Source organism: Podarcis cretensis (assembly GCF_951804945.1).
Source record: "Podarcis cretensis genome assembly, chromosome: 11".
Taxonomy (NCBI): Eukaryota; Metazoa; Chordata; class Lepidosauria; order Squamata; family Lacertidae; genus Podarcis; species Podarcis cretensis.
In genome coordinates this window covers 66,168,641-66,190,286 of record NC_137180.1, presented here as the reverse complement: position 1 = coordinate 66,190,286, position 21,646 = coordinate 66,168,641, and the positions used below count along the sequence as shown (strand labels likewise).

Here is a 21,646-nt window from a genome sequence, read left to right as displayed (position 1 = left end):
TCTCTAAAGAAGAGCACCATCCAGCTGAATCACAGAACTGCAGAGTTAGAAGGGACCATCAGGGTCATCTAGTCCAACCCCAAAATGCAGGAATCTTTTGCCCCATGTGGGGCTTGAACCCCTGAACCGGAGATGCTTTACTGACTGAGCTATCCTGTACCGAGTGGAAGAGCACATCCTCCACCCACTGTGCCCCCAAATCCCAGGTGCACTCTTCACATGCTCAGGGACCCTCTGCTTCGTGATGCCTTCACATCAGCCTGGAAGCGTTCTGGGGCTGAGTCTGACCCAGCGCAGGGCTGCCTGGTGAGAGAAACTCAAGGTGGGCCAAGGCTCGACCCCAGCATGATTGGCAAGGGCATAACCCCCCCCCAGCTCAGGTCAGGGGATGCTGTGGAGTGGGGCTGGGCATAGGGCTGCCATCAGCCTTTCACAGAGGGACCTTCAAGGGTCCTCTAGTCCAACCCCACAGCTCAAAAACTCCAGACAGGGCTCCCACTTTCCCCATCGCTTCCTGCCACTCAGCACTGGACCCTCTTGCTTCTGATCTCTCACCATGGCACCACCTCTTGACCAAGCTATTGGCCTGCCGGTTGTCACCTTCCACAGATATGCCGGCAAAGATGGCGATAAGACCACCCTAAGCAAGAAGGAATTGAAGGAGCTGGTGCAGAAGGAGCTCACCGTTGGACCGAAACTGCAGGACGCAGAGATACAGGCATTAATGAAAGATCTGGACCGCAATGGGGACCAAGTGGTGAACATTTATGAACTCAAAGCTTCGCTGTAAATCATTGTCGTGGCACCCAGGAAAGTGACGTATTCCTGGGTGCCACAGCAATGATTTACAGCGAAGCTTTGAGTTCATAAATGTACACCCCGGTGGGGCAAGGTATCGTGGTTCAGGATTATACCTCTGTAGGCGGTTGGTTTCACATCCAATAAAATTTAAGTTTTGTAATAATAATAATAATAATAATAATAATAATAATAATAATAAAAAAACTCCTGACAGGGGCCCCTCCCACCTCTGTTTAAGAACCTCCAAGGAAGGAGAGTTTGCCGCCTGCATTTATTCCTGCATTGCGAGGGGTAGGTCTAGATGACCCCTGGGGTCCCTTCCAACTCAGCCATTCTGTGCTTCCACAATGATTTTCTGTGCCCAGGACAGACAGACCCCCAAGACTCTCCTTGGCCATGCCACCTCTTCCCACCATTGTCCTGCAAGGGACCAGAGCTCAGCAGGGCAGACGCTCTCAGGTGCCAGGCAAGGAGTGTTTGTCTCACCAACTGCTGCCAAGGCCCGGTGTGTGAAAGGCGATAGCCCAGCCTCACTAATGCATCCCTTCCGCCAAGACCTTCAATTACTGAGCTCTCTCGCACCAAATGGTGGCCCAGAGATCACCTGTCACAGGTGTCACCTTCCATCAGAAGCACCTCAGGGCCGGCAGGGACTCCCTGCAAGACGGAGGACCAAGAAGGCTGCCAGCCCCACAGATGCTCCAGCCGTTGGGTCTGGCCAAAGGAAAAGCCACGCAGCAGCCTTCTAGTCCTCAGGGTTGGAGCAGAACTACCTTCTAACATTTTGCCAGCAGCATGGAAGGAAACTCCACCCCAAACTCATGTCTGGCGCTTTCCCCCTAAACTCAAATGCAAGCGCCTTGCAAGAGTTAAGGCCTTCTTCCCAGCCTGTTTATTCAGGCAGGATGTCCAATTTTGGAGCCTGACATTTATGCAGCAGAGACTTCTCCAGAACACCCCCTCTGCCAGCTCCCTTCGGAGGAAGGGCCCGTCCTCTGGGCTTACAGAAATGAATAGAAAAACCGTAAATCACATTCCAGGATTTGCTCCAAAGTGCAGGGCTGATAAACCAAGCATGTTCCAGAATCCAGCCTGACTGATCAGGCTCCAGATAACAGAGTTAATGTTCGTGGATCGCAGACACTTTGATCTGGCTCGTCCTTCCAATCATAGAATTGTAGAGCTGGAAGGGACCCCCAGGGGTCATCTAGCCCAACCCGCACAGCCCCTTGCTGTGCCAAAGCCAGGCCAGAAGCTAGCCAGCAGGACCAGAGGTCAAGCCCCCGCCAGCCATAAAAGCCCAGGCAGGGATGATCCAGCAGGTTGGCTTGGGTTCGTTTTCTGAAACGCAAAGGGTTGTTCCCAGATGACCTTGTGCGTCTCCCTTCCTACAATTCTATGGCCCCACTTTTCTCCAAGGAGCTCAAGGTGGAATATAAATGCAGAAAAAAGAATCGATAAATGCAGCAGAGCAGGCTCAGAACAGCAGCGGGAGAACTTCACCTACGGAAGTCAAGAATGCGAGCTGACCCAAACTCTAGCCGTAGCAGAACCTCAGAAGAAGAGCCCGGCAGCAGGATCAGGCCAGAGGGAGCCCTCCTCGCCCTGCTCTCTAATCCTGCAGTGGCAAAGCAGATGCCCCAAAGGGAAACCCGGAAGCAGGATTTGAACCCAAGAGCAAGTCCTGTGGTTTCCAGCAATGGATATTCAGCCATGGAGACAGAGCTATCAGTAGCCCTCTCCCCTATCAATTGGTCTAATCCTCTTTAAAGCCACCCAAGTCAGCAGCCATCCCCGTCTCCTGTGGGAGGGAGTTCCGCAGTTCAACTCTGCACTATGTGCAAAAGGACTGTCTTTTCTCTGTCCTGAATCCTCCAGCATTCGGACGCAGGAGGAAAGGCCTGTTTACCAGACAGAGAGATAGATAAACTTTATTCGCATTAGCCAACGGCCATAGCAACATATACCGTATATACAATTAAAAAGACAACAAAGGGTAAAAAGGGCAATGAAATGACCAAGATTATCGTTCAGATACAGAGAGATGGACCTGCCGCCTCCTGACCTCCCTGCATCCCTGACCCTTTCCCCTCCTCGGTCCCATTTCAAGGTCGTCCGAAGCCAGCGCCACCCAGGGACCCAGGTGAGCACCAAGGAACACAAAAGCATCCGAGGGAAAGGCCAGAACGGAGGGACGTGATGCAAGAGGGAACAATTGGGGCCTCTGTTTACGTCTAAACAAGGCGGCATCACGGGCAGCGGAGAAGGAACCTGCTCCAGTTTGTGGCCCCCTCTGTCCCAGCCAGGCACCAGGGAGGCACCAGGGAGGCAGATCTGGCCCAGATAAGTTCCAGCCTGGGAGCCAGGCAAGCCTCCTAATGAGGTTGTGGTGGCTGCCCAACGCTCACTTAGGGAAGTCCTCCCCAGCTGGAGCTGAGCGTCAGCACTTCTGGGCTGGGGCCTGCGAGGATTGCAAAAGGATTGGGCCACAATGCCCTTTCCCTCGCAGCTGGGGGGAGATTTCAAAATAGTCGGAAGAGGAGAATTTTAAACCTACTGATGTGCTTATTACATGTTAGCGCTTACATTTCTGGGAGAATTTCAGTGCAAACCAGAGTTAGGAACTCAGATACAGAACTGATGGGCAGAATCTGGAACCAGCGAGATCAAGCATTCCAAAAAGACTGGAATAAATTTATATTATGTTTGAAGGACAACTGTAAGCAATTAACATCACTAGCAGGGTTATCTGAAGATTTGTAAGATAAAATTGCTACCTATTCAGGATGAGCAATGTAATAACTTAGGTAATAAGAATAAGAATAAGAATAAGAAAGGAAGTGAAATGCAAAGATGCAAAATTTAAGTTTGTAAACTATTAGGCGGGAGGAAAGCCATTAAGCTCAGTTGAGCCAAAAAGATTTAATAAGAAGATACGATGTTACGCAATGTGATTATATGTAAAACTAATAAAAATGATTATACAAAAATAGAAACTCAGATATAGAAACTAGGTGCCAAATGGCTCCTCAAACCAGGGTTACAGCTGCCAAAACGGAGTGCCCGGGGGCCATTTGGGGGCCAGATGACATGAAAGTTGTAATTTTCAATACATTCGTTCTGATTCTGCAGATAATGTATAACTGATAGAATTCGACAGGATGTGTTGCTAGTGTATGAGAGCAGATCCAAGGATCCCCTGGCCTGCGCCTCCAGATGGGGGAGACGTCAGGCACCATCCAGGCAAATGGGCATCTTCTCTTGGTCGCAAGCAAGAGCCGGGTGCAGCATGTGCCTGGCTAATTTTGAACATTGGTGCAAATACTTTGAATATCCAGAACATAGTGCACAGCAGCATATGGGAAAGAGATGGGTTCGCATCCAGGAAGCATTAAGTGAAAACCGTTTGTTTGGGAGGAGTGGGTATGCTGTGGTGCAGGTATTTTCAATTGTGTCCCTCTCTAGGTGCATCCATTGTTTTGTCTCATCTTCTAGTATATATGGGATTATATGGCGTATTTGGTTGGCAATGTAATATGCTTCTATGTTGGGGATTCCCCATCCTCCTTCTGAGGTGGGGAGGTGCAGGTATTTGGGGCTTATCCTTGGTTTTTAATGTGAGAAGATAAAAGAGTGTAGTTTTCTCTGCCAACTGCGGAGTTGGGTTGGGGGGATATAAGTGAAAACTGTTCAGGCAGGCCAGCTCTCAGCCGGGAGAGCCTCTGTTGGTTGGTTGGTTGATTTTACTTCTACGCTGCTTTTCCAAAATGAGCTCTGCTCAAAGCAGCTGACAGCAGACATTCAAAACATCAAAACACAAAAATAGAGCATGTTAGTAAACTCAAAAACCAACAATTTAGCAAACAAAGAATAAATTCAACATTACAAAAAAAAGGGAAAGAAACCAATCTAGGTTTAAGTACACAAATACAAAACAAAGCGAGAGTTATGGCAATAAAGTTACTGTTTTCTTCTGCTCCTACAATAGAAGGGGCCTGGCCTTACTGGGTTGTTGTTTGAGGACAAACCAGGAAAAGATGACAAGACACTAAAAAAATATGCTGTCGATAAGAGGCAACAGTCTGAAAGACGCTTCAAACTTGTCCCTGGTGTTTCTCCAGGCCTGGTGGCAAAATAAGGAGATCAGAAGAGGCCTGAGTCTGGATCAGGCCAGAAGAGGCCCATCTGGTCCAGCACCCTGTTCTCACAGGGGCCAACCAGATCCCTCCAAAGGGATCCCACAAGCAGGATCTGAGCGGAAGCAGCTCTCTCCAGCCATGTGATTCCCAGGGAATGGCATAATTGGCAGAGTTTGACTTCCTCCAGCCGGGGAGGTGCAACATAGGCATTGTGGGCAGTAGCCTCTGGAGAGACCGGCTGATTCATTTATTTGTGTAAAAAAAACTATATACTGCTACATCATAAAAAAAAATCAAAGAGGCTTATAGCAACGGTATTTATATGCAATAAAAACCGCAGAGGAAAATTAAAACCAAGAGATCATCAACTTGCCATGACAGAGAAAAGTTTTGCTAGCAGCCTACATAAGATTATGGGAAACGGGTCTTGTCATGTGAAGCTCTGGCCACAAGGACAGTGAGGGAAAAGCCCCCATTAAAGAGGCCTAGAACAACAGAGCTGGAAGGGACCCCAGGGGGCATGCAACCCACCCCTGAAATGCAGAAATGACAGCTCAAGAATCGCCCACAGGCGGCCCTCCGAGCTCTGCTTAAAAACCTCCGCCACCCTTTGCCACCGCTGGCCCAAGCTCCAGCCTGCATTGACCTGATTACGGCCACACTGGCGTTGGCAAGAGCAGACAAATACCGGCACAGCCCAGCCTGTTTCTGAAACCAGGACGTGGCAGAACCTGATGAGCAGCTGGCTTGATCCAGCCGCTGATAGACGCGGAGGGTGGCAAGGACAGGGCAGAGCCTCCCTCAGCTGGCACACCACTTGGGCCCTGGCAGCATCTCCAGCTGGCGAAGGGTGTCTCTTGTTCCCCAGGGGGCCCTGCAAAGCCACTGCTGCCAGCCAGAGCAGGAGGTGCCTGGGCTAAGGGGGCCAGCGGCCAGACTGTGCCTCGGAGGGCAGCTCAAGGACCCTAGGCCAGAAAGAGAGTCTCTGCTTTGCCCGCAGAAGGGCCCCAGGTGCAACCCTCACCACCACCAGAAGGAAAAGATGCCCGGCTCGTTGGCCTCTGGCTGCCAGAGGAGGGGCTGCTGGGCAGGGGGTGGGCAGGGCAAGGCAGCCTCCTGCGTCTAGTCATTCTGCCTTTATTTCATGAAATCTATACACTGCTTGTTTGTTCAAGAAAGCCTCCGTTTACCAAAAAAAGATTAAGCAATAAAATTATCAATAACAACCGACAGCTATAATTTAAGACTTTCATAAAGCTAAAATAACAATGGAATAAAAATGGATTAAAACTGGCAGCAACCTTCTCAATCTCTAGGTAGGCTTGTCAAAACAAAACCTGTTTCTAGCAGGCGCCGAAAAAGAGGGTGCAGCGAAATCGCCTCCCTGAAGTCAAGAAGCAGGGAGTTCCAAAGGGCACAGGGGGCCACATTTACAAGATTCCTGCCTTGTGGTCCCTCCCAGCGCTATGCTTCTCTTACAAAGACGTTCACACGCTGCCACCCCCACCCCTTCGGAGGCTGTGCTTCCCCACATGCTCCAGCCCTCCCCACCACCCACCACTGCTCTTGCACCCCCCAGGGGCCGGGCCCAGGCTGCAGCAGCTAACAGAGGAGGGCTGGGCTCAGGAAGAGCAGTGTGGAAGCCCCTGCCCTGGCTGGGAGCCTGGGGCCCCTCCCCAGTCTGGCTGGCCCTCGGCCAAGACCCACGGCCACCCCCCAACCCCACAGCCTCTCCCCTCCTGCTGCTTGCTCAGAACTCCTCCTGGCTCAGGAAGGGCTTCCCGCCCCCAGCAAGGCCTTCTGTGCCCCTGCAGGCTTTGGCACCTCGCTAGTGGGGCAAGCCAGCCCCAGAGGCAAAGGGGCAGCACGGAAGGAGCTGGGGGTGGCAGGAGGAATCCCCAGAAAAAGTGACCCCCAGATGAGGGGAACAACTGGCAGGAGCTGCAAAAGCCACCCATGTCTCCCCCCCCCCCCCCGCTTTCTTCCGTCTGGTCCTGCTGTCAGCAGAGATCCTAGAATGGCAGCGCTGGAAGGGGACCCCCAGGGTCATCCGGACCAACCCCCTGCAAGGCAGGAATCACAGCTGAAAAGCCCAAGGCAGGCCCCACAAACTGCAAAAAGGTGTGCGCACGCACACACACAGAACCTCCCTGCAGAGTGGGCCAGAGATCACAAAGGGTTGTTTCTACACACACACACCCCACTCCAAAATCCATGCCTCTTGCTGTGCTCAAAGTCCCCCCCTGGGTGCCTCTGTGTGGGTGGGCACCCTCTGAGTCGCTTCGGCTGCCCGCCAGGGCAAAGCAGGGGCAAACCCAGATTAGCCGGCTTCTAATTCCCCTCTAATGAGCCCTGGGCTGGGTGCGGCACCTAATGACCCTAATAATCCCTCGGCACAAGCCGGGAAGGAGATGAGAGGCGGCAGGCCAGGCTGGGAGAGTCTGCCTGGGGGAGGGGAGAGTGCGGGAGGGTGCCCCCCCCCCAAGAGGGCAGAGGCAGGGGCACCTCGCACACAAGGCTCAGAGGGCAGTGCTCACTCCTCAAAGAGGCCCCTGGCACAGAAGAGGGCAGGGCCCCTGCCAAGACACTCCAAACGGGGGGGGGGGGGATCCGAAATGGCACCCGGTCTGGGGACACCCTGGCTGGCTGGCAGGCAGGAGTCACGAGCTGGCCTGCTCCTCCTCTGTGCATGGCTGGGGGGGGGGGCCTGTTAATGTTCTCCAGCAGGCAGAGATTCCTGCAGCAATGCCACCCACTCCTGGCACGGGGCCTGCAATCCGGGCACATTCCCAGAGCCAAGCTCCGCCACTCTGCTGCTGCTGCGGCCGCCCACCTCCCTCCCGGCAGCAGCTGGGGCCCAGCTGGGCCTCCCCACCCACCCCACTGGCTTCTGAGCCCACTCCTCGCGGCCGGCAGGTGGGTGGGCAGCCTTCAAGGCGGCAGAGGCTGTGCCAGGCCTTGCCCTCCTCCAGACCAAACTCCAGACCATGCCTGGGCAACTTGGGGCACCCCTCCCAGTCGGAGGCAGCAACCGAGGAAAATTTGGGGCCCCAGGGGCCCCAAAACTCTGGCCCAGGCACCGAGGGGGGCAGGGGGGCCTAGGGGGTCAGAGGCTGTGCAGTGCATGTGTGTTTGTGAATGCCTTTCTCTGTCGGGAGCCTCCTTTGACTACTCAGAATCATGAGCTTGTTGGAAGGGACCCCAAGGGTCATCTAGTCCAACCCGCCACAATACAGGAATCACAATTTGATTTTTCTGTCTTTCTTGGATGGTTTTGCTTCTGCTCCAGTTTTCCAAATCCAGAGGAGGAGGGCTGAGCCCTTGCTGTTCCTTGTGGGGTAACGCCAGCCTTGTGAGGCAGGCAGGGCTGCAGGGCAGCGCCTCCAAGCCCCACAGCGTCCCTTCAGCAAATGCCGCTGTCAACATGTGCAACACACACAGACGCAAATCCACAAATGCAAACCCTGCACACAGCTTGCGCAGAAAACCTCCAGGCAGAAATGTGGGCTCCCCACTGTATGTAGTTGGGGGTGGGCGAGAGAGACCACAAGCCCCCCCCCCGCTCCCAAGGCAGGGTCTGCCCCCCCCCCATCGCTGCAAGCCACCCAGAGCAAGCAGAGGCAGAGACCTCCAGGTGACTCGAGCGAGCAAGTCAAGCCGCGAGGGGCCGGGAAAGGCCCAGGATTGGAGCTCAGCCAATTCCAGCGGCGGAAAAGCTCCTTCCTGACTCCCAAGGCAGCCGCCAGACCCCAAACACAGGCCAGGTCTCCTGAGCATCTCTTCCAATATTTACAAAATACTTTAGCAAGCTGGGACTGGCCCAGAGACACAGAGCAGCCCAGGCATGGGGGGTCCAGCACCCCGCACTCCGTGGGGGAAGGGCAAGCGGCCAAGGAGAGACCCAGCGAGGGACGGAAGGAAGGGAGGCTCCTGGAAACAAGCGCTGGCCGGCCGGCAGGAGCCCAGGCGGAGGCGCTCAGGATCAGTGCCAGGAGACACAGGGGCCGGGGACCCAATCAGACCAAAGAGCCCCCTTGGGCTGGCAAGCGCAATGCAGGCAGGGGCAGGCCGGCCTCTCGTGGGACCCAGGATGAGGGGGACCTGAGCGGTCATCTAGTCCAGCCTCCTCTTAGGGGTCTGCCCCAGAATGCCCTCCTCAGTGCCAGGATTATGCAGCCAACGAGCAAAGGGACTTGGCTCAGAGAGGCCCAAGAGAGGAATGTGCCCTGCACCCAGCGCCTCTGCCAACTGGGCGCCCTGCCGCTGTTTTGGACTACAAATCCCATCAGGTGGGGGGCTGCAGTCCCAGACACTTGGAGGGCACCAGGCTTGCGAATCCTGCTCTGCGCCACTGAGCGGCTGCTCTCACTTTACAGGCCTGGTGGCTCAGCGTCTCTGGTTAGGGGGCTTTCTACGGGGCCTTTGCAGCCCTGAAGAACTTTTCCTCGTTTCAGCTGCCCCCCAAAATACACAACACACAATCCTGTATCTGCCGCTTTAATTTGCATGTGACACTTTTAGCTGCTCCTGGAATTGCAGAGGATAAGTCCTTTTTTGCGGAAGAGAAGCAGACAAGGCCTTTGCTCAGCCGCAGCTGCCTTTGTGGGGACAGTGGGGCAAATCTGGGGGATTGGAGGCTGGAAAAGGCCAAAGGATCAGCAGCAGCTGTTGCTGCATCTGTCCTGGTGACTGGAGACCCTCCTGGGCTGCCCCCCTTGCCCTCCTCCCCTGCCTGAGGGCCAGTTCCCTGCAAAGGGCAGGACCCCACAAAGCCGCCAGCCCCATGGGGTGATCAGCCCACCCTGGGTCAAAATCCCCCGAGGGAGACCAGCTGCAAGAATCTCCGGGGCAGCCCAAACACACCCAGGAGTTCAGGGCGCCAGGAGTTGCACAGAGTGGCACCCTAGCTTGCCCTCTTGGCAGAGATGAGCTCAAGGGTCAAAAGGCCTTTGGCTGGCCCTGGCAAGAACCGACAGGGGGAACCACCTGCCCTATGGCAGCAGAGCAAGGCTATTCTGAGGAATGCGCAGCACATGTGGCCCGCTCTGTCCTTGGCCCAAAAGCAGGTGGCATCTGCCTGGCAGAGGAGAAGCTGGAAAGGCCAGGCCGGATGACTCAGGAGCCAAGGCAAAGCCCTGGCCGGCCCAACTGGCCCTGCCTGGGATCCTGCATGCCACACACACACACATGCAGAGTGCAATCTCCCGGCGCCTGCACCTTGCCCCTTGGCCCTTCCCCGCAGCCCAGCTGCCAGGGCTAATTGAGAGCCCTCCCACTTCCTCCCCTGCCCGGGCACCGAAGGGGACTTTGCCGCTCTGCCGTTCCCTCTGCTCCTTCCCAAAGTCCTGCCAAGAACTGGCAGCCGGCCGCGGGCATGGCAGGATCCCAGCATGCACTGCTCCCTCCGGAGAACAAGAACTGGGACACCTTCAGGGCTGAGTGCCAAGAGCCCGGCCAGGAGAGGCCTGGGAAGGGGGGGAGGGAGGGTGGCTCTTGGCCAAGCGCCCTCCTTAGCCTCTCCGGGGGGCCCTGCAAAGGGAGGGGCCTCCTGGGCACCGGGGCTGGCAGCCACAGGGCAAGCGAGTGGCATTGGCAGGCGGGCAAGGAGGGCTCCCTAAGACCTTGGGTCAGGCCAAAGGGGACTCACCCAGGCCAGCCCCCTGTTCTCACTGTGGCCCAAACCAGCAGGCAGGATCTGAGGACCAGAAGCCTCGCCCCTCATCAGGTTTCGAGAAACTGGGATTCAGAAGAGGCCTGGCTGCCCCCGTGGAGGCACAGCAGAGCCATCCTGGCTGGCAACCACTGAGAGCTGGGTCCCCCTCCCTGAGTTCATCGAAATCCTCTTTCAAAGCCACCCAACTTGGTGGCCGTCCCTGTCTCCAGTGGGAGGGAGTTCCAAAGTTCAGCGATGCCCTGTGTGAAGAAGGGCTTTCTTTTCCCTGTCCTGAATCTCTCCTGGAAGTCTGCACATGGGCAGAGGGCGGGCTGACTGGCAGGAGGCCGGACGGTGCTCAGGATCAGGTCTCAGCCTGCATTGAGGCCTTTTGCGATGGACGTGGCCAGTCCAGAACACAGGGGGCCACCACTCCCGAGTCAGGATGTGTCCCTCAGCCCCTGCCTGGCTTGCCTTGCCGTTAGCGCAGGAGCACCAAGCCCCAAGCAGGCAGCTGCCAAGGGGGTGAAAGTGTGGGGAGAGGGTTTTGATGCCACCCAGGCTGCAGCAGCTGTCAGCCAGGACCCTCTTTGTGCTCAAAACCTCGTGGGTGACTCTGGAGGAGCCCCAGGGCCAGAGGGATGGATCTACCAGGCAGAGTTTATCCAGTCACCTGGGGGCCCACACCAAAGGGGTGCAGAGAAGAGCGGGCACAGCAGAAACTCTGGCTATTCTGGAAGAGGGAGCGCTGGACGGAGCCTGACCCTGGCACATTACCCCACCCTGCCCCACTCTCCTTCTCCGCCGGGGCAGGACAGACCCCCTGGCTCCCCCAGGCCCACTCGCTGCCCCCTTCAGCTCCCCCCTCAGAGAACAACAGCATTTCACACGCAAACGACCTCAGGAGATGTTCCAAGAAGCCTGCAAGGTAGGCCAGCCTCAGATGAGAGAGAAGGGCTCAGGCACAGAGTCAAAGCAACAGCCCACAAGGCTGAGTATTGCAAGCACTGGCTGGCAGCATCAGCTCGCCATGTTTTTCTCCTGGGGACGGAAGTTGTCCCTTCTGCACGCCAGGCAGATGCTCTGAGCCGCGTGGCAGAGTGAGTTCCCGAGGAAGGGGAGATGCGGGCGGAAGGTATTTTGACCCCCCGAGCAGTGGCACTGCGCCAGCTACTTCGTGCCAGGAGCCCACAAGTGTGAGGCTGAACCCCGGGAGCCTCGCCCACCCTCAGGACTGAGAAGTTCTCTGCAAGCCAAAGGACCCACGGAGGGGCACCCCTCCTGCTGCCAGCCAGCGGGCACCAACATGCCACCTGTTCCAAGCCTGCCTTCCTGTCTCTCGTGGGGGCCTCAACCTTCTGGCCCCCTCAAAATCCTTGCCCAGCTCACCCAGGCCACAAGCTTGCTGCCCCAGGTGGCTGGCCGCCGCCTCCTCTCTGCCCCAGGGCACCCCAGCCTCCACATCTGGGGCTAGAGGGCAGTGCCCACATGGTCACTCTCATAGAGGGGGTGCTGGTTCTCCAAGGGTGCCCCAGCTGTGCCCTCCGGAGTGGCCGAAAAATGCCAGCCCTGCCCCCTGGCACCATCCCCTCCCACCTCACCCAGGCTGTCAACAGAGAGCTGGACCCTCCCACTCGCACACTGACAGAGGAGAACAGGCACGGGGTGGGGGCGCCCAGAAGGGACACCCTCTCCCCACCCCAAAGAACAAAGCACCCCGTGCCAGGGCGCCGTGCCAGGCCCCAGGACAACAACACGCCTCCCAGCTGTCATGACAGGGCCTGGCCCAGACCACGAGCATGCGTGCCAAGTGCCCGAGCAGGCCGGGGGGGGGGGCGACACACAAGTGGTACAGCGCCCCCCCCCCAGCCTGGGGACCCCAAGGGCTGGACAGAGCTGGCTCTGAAGGAGCTGCCCCCCCCACCAGGAGGACACCCCGCCCCCGCCCGGGGCTGTCAGATTTCCCCCGGCCCCCGCCAGCCTCCCGCGCGGCCCGCCGCCGCCGCCGCCGCTCACCTTGAAGACCTCGGAGAAGAAGCCGGCGCCGATCTTCTCGCAGTAGAAGTCGTCGATGCGCGCCAGCGTGGAGACGGCGCTGCGCAGGGCCCGGTACGAGGAGGGCCGCAGCCGCCCCCCGCCCGCCCAGCCGCCGCCCCCGCCGCCCCCGCCGGCCGCCCCCTCGCCGCCCTCGCCCGCCTCGTCCAGCCGCAGAGAGAGCGCCGGACGGCGCGCCCCCGACACCGCCGCCTTCTCGCGCTCCATCGCCGGGGCGGCCCGCAGCACCCCCGGCCCCCTTCACATGGCGGGCGGGCGGCGGCGGGGGGAGCGGGGAGAGCGGGGCGGGGCCCCCGGGCCGGACGGGAGGAGCAGCGGGCCGGAGGGCGCGGGCGGGCAGCGAGGGCGGCGGCGGCGGCGTCGGGGCTCCGGGCGCGGCGTGGCGATCGCGGCTGGTCTGCGGCGGCCCCGGAGCGAGCGGAGGCACCGGCGGAGGCGGAGCCGCGGCGGCGCGGGCGGGCGGGGCCACCCTTAACTCCTCGCCTGCCGCCGCGCGGGCACGAGCCGCGCAGCCCCGACGGACCGGCCGCCCTGCAGCGCCCCGGACGGACGCGCCCCGCAGCGGCGGCGCATCGCTCTCCCCGTCGCCCGGCGGTGCCAGCGCGCTGCCCCTCCGCCTTCCCCTCGTCTGACCCCCCCGAAGACCGACGGGGCCTGATGCAGTGCCCCCCCCCCAGCCCGCCTGCGCCCCGCTTCCCACCAGCAGCAGCAGAGGAAGCGCAATCCCGCAAAAAGAAAGACGGGGGCCAGAAGGAGCTGCCCCCCCCCGACGGCTGCGCGGGGAGGGAGGCGACGCCAAGGAAATGCCCCGCTGGGCTGCCGCGCCCGCCTCTGTCTCTGGGGTAGACTGCGCAGGGACAGGGAGGCTTCTCTGAGCCTTTTGCGCCTTCCCCGGGTCAGGGCCCGCGGAGAGTATCCCACCCCAGCCCCTCTCCTCCTCCTCCTCCTCGTGCTCCCCCTGGCATTTTTAACATTTCAACCTCCTTATAGTTTTATTGCTGTATACCAGTTTGATATGATGCCGCGGTATGCACATATATTTTAAGGAATAGATGCAGAATTCCTGCCTTGCAGGGGGTTGGACTAGATGACCCTCAGGGTCCCTTCCCACTATACAAGTCTCGGATTCTAAGTAAATAAATGTGCTGTGGGGTGGGGTGGGGCTGGAGCAGGGGAAGGAAGGAACCTTCTGAAGAATGCCTGAGATGCAGTGAGGCATAGGGGCCAACTACCGGGGGCTGTGGCGGCTTCGGCCCCCACAATAAAATATTTGAGGGGGTGGGCCCCCACCAAGTGGATGTGGATTCCCATTCACATGGTGTGTGCACACATCAATGTCATGTGATCGATTATGCAGGGTGGGGCTTACCTGAGCCTCCACAATATGTAAGTCATGGGCCCCACCTGCTAGCCTGCTCCCTAAAATTGTACAGTATTTCAGTTCAACAATTACTTTGATAAAATACCTATTTTGTTATGTGCAAATGGCTTGAGATACCTATTAGGTCCATAAATGACCATATAGCATACATTCAGCACAAAAAACAGTGACAATTTGTTGTTGACAAAGGACAGCTGGACATGTAAAAGGGCCCCATTCCCTTCAGGAGCTACTGCCTCATGAAGCCTAAATCTGGCCCTGATGGGAAGCTGCCTTAGCAGAATCAGACCATTGGTCTTCTTGCGCAGTGATGTCTACACTGGCTGGCAGCAATGCCTCTGGGATTCGAGAAAGGAGCCTCTCACAGCCCCACATGGAGATGCTGCCAAGCAGGTACTGCCCCTGGGACATTCTGCACCCAAAGCAGGTGCTCTACCTCTCAGCTATGGCCCTTCCCCAAACTTCTGCAACTCACAGGTTGTCCAATCTAAATCCAATTTAAAGACAATGAACCATAAAAGGGGGAGAGCGGGGGAGGCCCAGGGAGCAGAGAGGTGGCCTGGTGTCGACCCCACTGTGTTGAGCTGTACTGTATTTCTATTTAAATTACAGCAATTATTTCTCAATTGGTGCCTGTTGTTTGTTGTTGTTTAGTCGTTTAGTGGTGTCCGCCTCTCCGTGACCCCCTGGACCAGAGCACGCCAGGCACTCCTGTCTTCCACTGCCTCCCTCATGCTGGTAGCTTCAAGAACACTGTCCAACCATCTTGTCCTCTGTCATCCCCTTCTCCTTGTGCCCTCCATCTTTCCCAACATCAGGGTCTTTTCCAGGGAGTTTTCTCTTCTCCTGTGGTGGCCAAAGTAATTTCCTGACTGCTGTCACCATCTGCAGTGATCATGGAGCCCAAGAAAGTAAAATCTCTCACTGCCTCCATTTCTTCCCCTTCTATTTGCCCGGAGGTGATGGGACCAGTGGCCAGGATCTTCGTTTTTTTGATGTTGAGCTTCAGACCATATTTTGCGCTCTCCTCTTTCACCCTCATTAAAAGGTTCTTTAATTCCTCCTCACTTTCTGCCATCAAGGTTGTGTCATCTGCATATCTGAGGTTGTTGATATTTCTTCCGGCAATCTTAATTCCGGCTTGGGATTCATCCAGCCCAGCCTTTCGCATGATGAATTCTGCATATAAGTTTAATAAGCAGGGAGACAATATACAGCCTTGCCGTACTCCTTTCCCAGTTTTGAACAATTGGTGCCTATGCACATAAATATACATACACATTCCCTTATGTAGATAGGTGTCTCTCTTCCAGCCTGGAAAATACATTCCTAGAAAGGCCACGCAATGCAGGAGCCATGTGGAGGCCCATGCCCCCTTTGCTGCAGCCTCTCCCTTGGCAATGCCAGCCCCCTCCCCCCCCCCGAGGCTCCTTCCAAGCCAAGGGCTGCCTGTTCCACCCCATTAAGCCGCAAGCGCTGGGACAGGGCTGCCTGTGGGAGATTTACGACTGCCCTTCACCCGCTGCTGACACTCGGCCATTTCGCCTGACAGAGGCAATTGTCCTCACGGCCCAAGAGAAAGGTCTTCTCAGGCGCCGCAATAAAGCTTCAGCCTGGGCTTGGCGATGGGTGCTCTGCACCCAGCGAGGAGCGCTCTGCCCACGTCCCAGTCAGAGGCCTCATGCCCTGCGTCTCGTTCTCGGGTGCACACAATTGGCAAGGCTGCCTACTTGGAAAGGGTAAAGGTCAAGGGACCCCTGACCATTAGGTCCAGTCGCAGACAACTCTGGGGTTGCAGCGCTCATCGTGCTTTACTGGCCGAGGGAGCCGGCGTACAGCTTCCGGGTCATGTGGCCAGCACGACTAAGCCACTTCTGGAGAACCAGAGCAGTGCACGGAAACACCATTTACCTTCTTGCCAGAGCGATACCTATTTATCTACTTGCACTTTGACGTGCTTTCGAACTGCTAGGTTGGCAGGAGCAGGGACCGAGCAATGGGAGCTCATCCCGTCGCGGGGATTTGAACCGCCAACCTTCTGATCAGCAAGTCCTAGACTCTGTGGTTTAACCCACAGCGCCACCCGCATCCCGCCTACTTGGAAAAGGGTGGTCAAATTCTCTCTGGAAAGTGGGCACTCTGGAGTCCAGCAGTTGCACTTGTGGGGGGGGGGGAGCAACTGCTCACCAAGGTAAATAGGCCAGAGAAACTCCTCACAACGGAGGTTTGGAGCATTTGCTCCCCATTTCTCATCTGTGTGTCCACCCCCCCTCCCCAGGCTGAGTTTTGTGACCCAAGGTGCCAGTTCCTCACTGTGATCCTTCTGGCAAGGTGAGCTCTGCACCTGTTAGCCCAGAAGAGTACCTGGGCACTCGATCTCACAAGGGAACATTGACTCCTGTGCTTTGTAGTGCCCATTTCAAGAGCTGATTTTATCATCTTGTGTTTCGTAATCACAACAAAAGCTTTTAAGAAACAACTCTGGGATCAGTCCTGGAACCATTTCGCTGCTCTGGCTGTTCCAGCAAGTGGCCCTGGAGGGTGTGATGAGACTCCCATTGTGAGCAGCGGGTGATGTGAGCCGTATCTGGGACTCCCAGGGCAGAGAGGTCCATCTCTACGCCACCCATGCAGACCCTCCAAGGGTCCCTGTTTTCCAGGGATGTCCCTGACTTAGAGAAGCTGTCCCAGTTTCTGATTTGATCCCAGAATGTCCCACTTTCCCTTAGGATGTCCTTATTTTCATTGGAGACATGTTGGAGGGGATGGAGTTCTCTGACCCCCGAGCCATCTGAAGGTGATCCTGTATAGGGACTTTAAAAAACATATAAATATATTTTTATATATATTGGAAGCTGCCCAGAGTGGCTGGGGCAACCCAGTCCGATGGGTGGGGTATAGTCGAACTATCAGGATGGAATGGGACATCCCTATTTCCCCAGGAGAAATGTTGGAGGGCATGCGCATGGCAGCTTCGCTTGCGCCTCAGCACCACTTCCCAAAGGGCTGCCTCTCCTCACCCTCTGCACCAGCCCACTGCAGACAGACTCCTCCAGGCTCTCCACACAGCCTTCCTTCTCCACCAAGGCAGCTTCCATGACCTTTCTGGGCCTGGAAATATCAGAGGCGTCATGCGCAGCTGGGCCCATGTGCTGACTCAGCAAGCCTGGGGTCCTGGCTGCAGCGTGGGGGTGGGGGTGGGTAAATGGATGGATGGTCAGTTTAATCTTCACCCTGCTAGTGCTTCTTCCAGCCAAGGTTCATTTAGACCCAAGCAGGGTCTGGGCACAGAATCTCTCCCGACATTTTCATCTCCTTAGCAGGCAAAGGAGGGGGGCAAGGGGGGCACTGGGCTCTGCAGCACTGAGCAGGCGGCATCATCTGGAGCTCAGCCCAGATGCCAGTCAGGCCAGGAAGAGGCAGGAGAAATGATGACGACGACGATGCTGGTGGTGATTTATTAAATTTGTACACCTCCCTATACAGTGGTACCTCAGGTTCAGTACTTAATTCGTTCCGGAGGTCCGTTCTTAACCTGAAACTGTTTTTAACCTGAGGTACCACTTTAGCTAATGGGGCCTCCCACTGCTACCGTGCCGCTGCTGCACAATTTCTGTTCTCATCCTGAAGCAAAGTTCTTAACCTGAAGCACTATTTCTGGGTTAGCGGAGTCTGTAACCTGAAGTGTATGTAACCCGAGGTACCACTGTATTGATATTGATGTATTGATACAGCATCCCAAATTGGTTTGAAGTCCACATCGTGATAACAGTTTCATAATATCGGACATGGCGATATACAGGTACTTGCAGATCTCAGGGCGGTTCACGACATACAATTACAAAATAAAAAACACAACACTAGATTGCGGGTCACACTTCTTCGCAGGAGATAGAAGGAGGCCCATCTTTTCCAACTGTACAATTCCAGGATCATGAGAGGCATTTTCGTAAACAGCCAGGACTCTGACTTGCCTTTTACAGGTTTCATTAAGTGCACAACTATGTACAGTGCAGGAACCCAAAGTTCATGTCTGTCTCAGTCACTTGCAGATTCCGGGAGTGGGTTCTTCCGGTCCCCCCCCCCTCCCCAGCATAAGAACTTAGACACTCCAGGTCTCCGCCTCCTATCTTTACATTTGACCTCCTTGCGAAAACTGGGTGATGGAAGCTGCATGTCTGTTTCCCTTCAGCCTGGCTGGAAGCGGGGCCAGGGCTCACAGTAACCTCTGAGAGCTTTTGCTCCACTTCGCCCCTCCGTTTCGCCGGAAGTGTCACTCTCCCCAGTCCCGGACAAAGTGCTACTGCTGAGCAACGTTGGAGATTCCCCTTCCCCCCTTTCGATGGCAGTACCCTGACAGTTATCAATAAATATATCTGTATTAGGATAATAAGCTTAGACACATCTGTATATTAACATATGAGATTTCTTTCTCTTCTTCACTTTCACTCCTATCTTTTTCTCCATGAAATTCCTCCTTCTATGATGTACCCTATGTATGATGTTTTTGGAGTGGTCTTGAGCTACAGGGTGGGCAATCTCAAAAGTCTATATAAGGGCTTGTGCTCCATTTTTCAGGGTTCTCCCTCCTGCATGTGGTGAGTGGGGACCCTGTTGCAATAGTTTATTTCCTTTAATAAAGATCAGGCTTACTAGCCGCTTTGCTTCTCAATATACTCTGCTTGGCCTCTGTTATTTTCTCCTACTGATAGGGAACCCGCTTAAGGACTCTATATGGGCTCTTGGGTACCCCATAAGGGAAAAGGAGCAGTTTTTTTCTTATAAGAGCTGGGAGAGAGCTCTGCCTGGAGAGCTGCTGCCAGTCAGTGCAGGCAACACACTCTCCGTAGCCTCGCTTTCCCTCTTCCAAAACCACACAGAACACATGTGAGCACTGAATCTGCCTGGAGCTGCTCCTCTTCTGTCAATGCCCACAAAGGCCTCTTAGACCCAGCCCAAAGGATGCCAGTCTGGGGGCCCGCCATGTTTCCAAGGTCAGAATGTGCACAGTCATGGCACTGACAGCCCGGACAGGACCCACAGCCTCTGAACTTGTAGGGTAAGAAGATAAGAACCACCTGCTGGATCCGGCCAGTGCTCCATCTGGTCCAGCCTTCTGGCCCCCGTGAGAACAGGATGCTGGACTCAATGAGCCATTGGCTTCATCCAGCAGGCTCTTCTGAGGCCCTCTGATTAAAAAAAAAAGGTAAAGGACCCCTGGATGGTTAAGTCCAGTCAAAGGCGACTCTGGAGTTGCAGTGCTCATCTCGCAGACAGCTTTCCAGGTCATGTGGCCACCAGGACTAAAAAACTTCTGGCACAACGGGACACCATGACGGAAACCAGAGCAGTGCACGGAAATGCCGTTTAACTTCCCACCAGAGCGGTACCTATTTATCTACTTGCACTTTGACGTGCTTTCGAACTGCTAGGTTGGCAGGAGCTGGGACAGAGCAACAGGAGCTTACTCCATTGCGGGGATTCAAACCGCCGGCCTTCTGATTGGCAAGAGGCTCAGTGGTTTAGAGCACAGCACCACCCGCAGCACCACAGCTAATCCCCTCGCAGACATCCCTGCCACCTGGGGTAAAGAACTTTCCTTTTCTGAAACTCCTGGGTGGTCCTGGTGTGACTCCCGCAGGGCTGAGTGCCAAAGATGCTGCCAAGCAGCCAGCCAGCCACTTGCGCCCCCATCTCCCTGCAGAGCATCTGGGGCTGCGTCTGTTGCAATATTTCCTTCCTTCTTCAATCTGCTTCCTTCTCAGCCCAGATATTTTTGGCCACTTCCCTGTTCCTACCACCGAGGAGGAGTCGGGCATATTGTCCTATATTTATAACAACATGTTTCAAGGCTGGCGTTTCTGAAGCAGAGTCTCCTCCCTCGACCTCAAGGAATGGAAGCTATTTTGCAGAGTTTGCCCACCAGCTTCCTTTTGACTCCGGTCCTGCGCTCTGCCTCTCCCTTCCTCAGGGCAGCAGCCCAGGCAGGAGAGCTCTGCCACGGCTCCCAAGGGCTCCTGGCCAGCATGGCTCTCCTCTGCCTCCAGCTTCTGGATCCCAGTTGCTGGAAAGCTGCTCTTGGGCTCGACTCCTACTGGTTGGCCACTGTGGGAACAGGAGGCTGGACTAGATGGGCGACTGGCCGGACCCAGCAGACTCTCCTTATGTTCTTGCAGCTGCTGCGCCGCCAGAGCTTGCAGGAGGGCGGTCTCGTTGGTTGGAGAGTTGCAACAGGGTCTTCTTCCCTTGCAGCAAGAGCTTCCCCTTCAAGAAATGCAATTCTATCCATTCGGGCATAAACCACAGAGCCTGGGGCTTGCCGATCAGAAGGTCGGTGGTTCGAATCCCCGCAACGGACTGAGCTCCCGCTGCTCGGTCCCTGCTCCTGCCAACCTAGCATTCGAAAGCATGTCAAAGTGCAAGGAGATAAATAGGTACCACTCAGGCAGGATGGTAAACAGCGTTTCCGTGCACTGCTCTGGTTTGCCAGAAGCGGCTTAGTCATGCTGGCCACATGACCTGGAAAAACTATCTGCGGACAAATGCCGGCTCCTCGGCTTATAGAGCAAGATGAGCGCACAACCCCAGAGTCGTCTGCGACTGGACCTAACAGTCAGGGATACCTTTACCTTTACCTTTAAGAAATTATGGCTTCCAGTGCCTGTACTGGTTGGACAGTGTTCTCGAAAGTACCAGCATGAGTTTGACCAAATTGCGGGAGGCAGTGGAAGACAGGAGTGCCTAGCGTGCTCTGGTCCAGGGGGTCACAAAGAGGCGGACACAACTAAACAACAAGATTTATCTGGCAGGGGAAGAAACCTAGAATTAAGTATAAACTTCTAACAGATAAGAAAGAGGCGGATTCTCGCTGCCAGATCTAAAGTTATACTATGAAGCCTCTTGTTTGACGTGGCTAAGGGACTGGATGAAACTAGAAAACACAGAATTGGATTTAGAAGGTTATGGAAATAGATATGGTTGGCATGCATACTTATAGTATGACAAAGTTAAAGTACACAGAGGTTTCAAGAACCATGCTATAAGAAAACCACTTTGGATGAGGTATAAAGATATATTAGAATGTAAAACTCCTTGGTGGGTCTCCCCAGCAGAAGCTATTTCTGTGAAAAGATTAAATATGAAAGGTAATTGGGCAACATATAAAGAGTTATTAACAGAAAACTGACAGATGTTAAAAATGAAAACATGATAAAATAGGGGACAGATTAACAGGTTGGCTTCACTATCACCAGATTGATGACATTTTCAAAAAAGATAAAATTAAGAATGGCTTTGAAATTTCTAAATCAAAGCTAGAAAATAAAACCAAAATCTTATTTAAAATTTATGATTTACTTTTAGAATGGCATACAAAAGATGAAGAAATTAAGGAAGTTATGTCTAAATGGGCAATAGATATTGGACATAATATTCAATATGATGCATTGACAAGGTTATGGAATGTGGGGATGAAGTTTACTGCATGCATGGCAGTGAAAGAAAATTTAATGAAAATGATGTATAGATGGTATCTGACCCCAACTAAATTAGTAAAAATGTGTAGAATGAGAGATAAGAGTTGTTGTCTGCAGCCCCTCTTATTTCTCTGAGTCCCCG

General features: G+C 55.1%; 1 protein-coding gene across 1 annotated transcript in view; it reads right to left on the bottom strand.

The window, feature by feature from the left end:
- TESK1 (testis associated actin remodelling kinase 1) overlaps positions 1-12,870 on the bottom strand; it is a 31,254-nt gene extending 18,384 nt beyond the window's left edge. Inside the window, exon 1 of the mRNA XM_079994866.1 lies at positions 12,610-12,870. Coding sequence (XP_079850992.1) covers positions 12,610-12,855 — 246 coding nt within the window. The 5' untranslated portion in view covers positions 12,856-12,870. The remainder of the gene's footprint in view (positions 1-12,609) is intronic.
- Between the last annotated feature and the right edge of the window lie 8,776 nt (positions 12,871-21,646).